Genomic DNA, 4,560 nt, shown 5'->3' on the forward strand with positions numbered 1-4,560 from the left:
AAGTTTAGAGCATTCTAATGGTAGGGACCACAAAATTTGTTTAAGCTTATGTATTGAATTCGACAAATTCAAACTTTACTCTCATTGTGGTCCAGGCCAAAGGAAGCCAAATCCTCGTAGACACGAAATTTTCGTATCTCTCATGACCTAATAGCTACTTTCTAAGAACTCACCAAATATCCGGTCTGCTGAACATTTCTGCGATTGGAAGAGAAGCAGAAATATACATACACATGATAAACGAACTCTCATTGTGGTCCAGGCCAAAGGAAGCCAAACCCTCGTAGACACGAAATTTTCGTACCTCTCATGACCTAATAGATACTTTCTAAGAACTCACCAAATATCCGGTCTGCTGAACATTTCTGCGATTGGAAGAGAAGCAGAAATATACATACACATGATAAACGATACCAGGAGGATAGGAACAGAGCACAGGACTGGCGTAGATGTAACAATGGTAGCATATTATTATAGTTCAACATGACTAAGTCATTTCATAGTATGACTACTCTACAATAGGAAATTAAATGTTATGCACCTCTGGTGTATGTAGGTACCTAACACAAAGCTTCGTTGAATCAAGCGTGTAGAAGATTTAACAGCGATTTTATTTTCTCAAAAGATTTATGATTACAGCGTTGTTGACAGAAAAAAATTACAATATAGATTTCAAAAATACGTCGATCTATAAACAATAGAAAAAGAAAGACACTTCATAAATATACGTAGGGATGCATCATATGTTGAGCAATGATTTTCTACGACTTCTTAAATATTAAGCCCACCAAAGACTGATTTTCTTCCTTTAAAAATCAAGAAACTGAACACACTCGAAAGTTCTCAAAGGTTTGCAGAATTCGCGTAAAAAAATAGCACACGTAAAGAAAAAAATGCAAGTCTGTTTGAAAAAAATCCGATGTGGTCTCTGCAATTGACAGATGTGAACTGGTTCTGGTTTTTTTAAACTAATAGTGGATGCGGTCCACTAATGTATCCTACTACTGTTCTGCTGATAGTGATAGTATAAGATGCATTAGTGATTCTCAAAATGGGGAACACAAACCAAAAGGTGCTGTATTACCAAAAGGTACTGTATTAGGAATATAACTAGGTCTTCCGACACTATGAAGAATTTGGATTAGGCTAGCCGTAACAATAAAACAAATCATTTGAATTTGACACGGATGTAGTCAAACATGACTAAGTCATTTCATGGAATAACTGCTCTAAAATAGGAAATTAAATGTTATGCACATCTAGGAAATTAAATGTTACCTAACAAAGCTTCGTTGAATCAAGCGTGTAGAAGATTTAACAGCGATTTTTTTCCCCCTCAAAAGATTTATGATTACAGCGTTGTTGACAGAAAAAAATTACAATGTAGATTTCAAAAATACGTCGATCTAAGAACAATAGTAAAAGAAAGACACTTCATAAATATACGTAGGGATGCATCACATGTTGACCAATGATTTTCTACGACTTCTTAAAATATATTAAGCCCACCAAAGACTGATTTTTCTCCTTTAAAAATCGAGAAACTGAACACACTCGAACAAAAAGTTCTCAAAGGTTTGCTGAATTCGCGTAAAAAAATAGCACACATAAAGAAAAAAATGCAAGTCTGTTTGAAAAAAATCCGATGTGGTCTCTGCAATTGACAGATGTGAACTGGTTTTGGTTTTAAACTAATAGTGGATGCGGTCCACTAATGAATCCTACTACTGTTCTGCTTAGGTTATGCTGATAGTGATAGTATAAGATGCATTAGTGATTCTCAAAATGGGGAACACAAACCAAAAGGTGCTCTATGGAATATAACTAGGTCTTCCGACACTATGAAGAATTTGGATTAGGCTAGCCGTAACAATAAAACAAATCATTTGAATTTGACACGGATGGTACAATTTATTAATTCTGGAGAAAAATTAGGTGCTGAATATAAAAGGAAATATGGAATTTATTTGCACTTAATTTTACTAGGTAACATAAATACCTAATCTTAAAATAAAAAGATGTCATTATTCAATGTTCCATATTGAAAATTTTTCTCCATGGATGCCACATTTCCCGCTGGACACCGATGGAAATGTAGAAGAAGCCATTAGTAAAAATAGAGTAAATAATAACGATAAGAATATTATAAGATTTATAAGTATTAGGTAATAGGAATTAATACTAGAGAGACTAGAATGGTAGCAAACGTCCAAGGACTTCAGTTTTTTTTCTCCATGGATGCCACATTTCCCGCTGGACACCGATGGAAATGTAGAAGAAGCCATTAGTAAAATACAGTAATTAATAGCAAGAAGAATATTATAAGATTTATAAGTATTAGGTAATAGGAATTAATACTAGAGAGACTAGAATGGTAGCAAACGTCCAAGGACTTCAGTTCATATTTGCCAAAACTCCTTCCCAGGATGCCAAACTCTGAAACAAGAATGAAAATTTCTGTGTTTCTTTACAAGTATTAAATTTGAAGGAATAAGAAATTGGTACTACCTACCTATAAATTTACTTTCTGGGGGGGGGGACCCCAAAATGAATCTAAAAGGACCCCATTCAATCCAAATTGGGGGAAATAATGGCCGATAGTAAATATTACAATATTTTCTCTTTACCTTATTGGACGAAGGATGACAGTTTGAGCTTGATGAATCAATTGTTCTGCAAAAACTCTCGAATGGTTAATTTAATTTAAATTAAATTTGATACACATATTCCACAGTTCCACACATACTTGGAGGAAATTTTGACCCTATTGGGCGATCGGGGCCCCATACCAGCGGTCCTACATACATCTGAGTTTTACAGTTAATAAAAGCGCTAGGCCGCAGATTTGAGTCCCACCCGGGGCGGATTTTATCCTGAGCGGATAATATTCGTTCTTGGAACAGCTGGCTTTCTTCTATCCTGTTTCCCTTCTCTTTTCGATTTCAGTATGATAAGACCTTTAGCAGTTACAGTTCTCTCTATCAGACCTCTTGGAAAAAAAAAGATTGACAGAAATTTACCTGTTGATAGTAGGCAATCTGCTGATCAGCAATTTTCAAGAGGATTTTCTTCAGGTCGTTCTTCTTCTCCAAACGCCATCGTTCCAGATCTGATCTCAAATGATTATTGGCCGCCTGTAAGATGAATAATATGTAGGTAAGTACATACGTTGTACCTACTTTTACCTTTTTGTATAGCGCCGCTACAACAACAACAATAACCTGCGAACGTTGCAAATTTCAATTATTGATATTTTTTGATCCACTCCATATAATCATTCAGCTGATTTTCTAGAAGGCCTATTTTTATAATTAGTGCCGTCTGCACCTTCAAGACAAGCAACTGAACTGCCCGACACGGAATTTTGCCATTTTCCAAATCAATGGAATTAAATGGCACCCACGATCTATGCATCACGTGGCTACAATATGTCGCGATGTTTCTAAAACGCGCATTTCTTAGGACAGAATGAAACCTACCTGTAATTTTTCATCACAAATCTCCAGCTGAGATGTTAGCTTAGGTATGGCTGTGCTGAGCTTTTCCAGTCTGTCTTCACTTGTTGATTTCCACAGGGAATAGCTGTTAGTACTAGAAGTGGCTGTCGAACTTGTAGGCGATGAGGAGTCACTATCTTTGTTGGTTAACTGTTGATAACAGAATAGAAGAGGGTAAAATGTACCTATTGGTTTTAAGCCAGAGACACAATCTACGAAATAGGACTCACTAAGAACTTAAGTAATGCTTCACAATCTTGTCTAGCAAAAATTAAGGCCAGCCTCAGACCGCCTGAGCGTGAGTGACGGAAAAATATCAGACCGTCAGACACATACATTCCGACTGTCTGACAGAATGTCTGAATATGAATATCTGGCATAAGGGAGGAGTGAAAATTGAGAAAGTAGTTCTTTTAAGAATGGAGCTCTGGTTCACAAGAACTCAAAATGAAACAAATGTTGACTTCTGTTCAAGCACAGATGAGACTACCGATCTGAAAATACCAACATGTGCTGGCCATTGGTAAAATAAAAATCTAACCTGCTCTTTTTCAGCAGTTTTCTTCTGTAACTCTTCACCACACATATCATGTTCAGCCTGTATTACATCTCTCCTAGCCAGTACTTGCTTCACTGCATCAATATACATTAGGTAATCTTTCATAGGATGGGAATTGTGTTCGTGGAAGGGCTCAATCAGGAGATTCTTATGTAGAGATGCTGTGGTGTCGACCGCTTTGGAAACCTGCAAACATTTATCACATTAGATACCTATTTGTAATTGGTTTCCTAAGATGTTCATACTGTCAGTCACAAGCAGCTGAGTATTAATTACACATTGACCCAACTGGTATTGGCATTATAAGGAGAACCCTTTTACTGGATATCTTGAAGGTGAAGTGTGTTGTGACTTACCTGTCGTATAACAGAAGATAGTTGAGGTTCATACCCTGCCCATGTGTTGAGAACAATTGCAAACTGATGTGCTTCGCTAACATAATCTTTCCTTTCCTTGTAAAGTCTTGTTCCAATTTTCTCAAACGCGGATATTTTCTCATACAAA

General features: G+C 36.5%; 1 protein-coding gene across 2 annotated transcripts; it reads right to left on the reverse strand.

Moving 5' to 3' along the window:
• Window positions 1-1,885: 1,885 nt before the first annotated feature.
• LOC103522008 (sorting nexin-7) lies at window positions 1,886-4,560 on the reverse strand (the record flags this gene model as incomplete). 2 transcript variants are annotated; one of them, XR_003394847.1, is given in 6 exon segments in its annotated part: window positions 1,886-2,152; window positions 2,329-2,436; window positions 3,021-3,134; window positions 3,480-3,647; window positions 4,039-4,242; window positions 4,413-4,560. XR_003394847.1 is itself a non-coding variant. In XM_008487116.3 (5 exon segments), coding segments are annotated over 5 exon segments (676 nt in total), but the record flags the coding sequence as incomplete, so codon positions are not given.

Source organism: Diaphorina citri, unplaced genomic scaffold (genome assembly GCF_000475195.1).
Source record: "Diaphorina citri unplaced genomic scaffold, Diaci psyllid genome assembly version 1.1 scaffold6544, whole genome shotgun sequence".
Lineage (NCBI taxonomy): Eukaryota > Metazoa > Arthropoda > Insecta > Hemiptera > Psyllidae > Diaphorina > Diaphorina citri.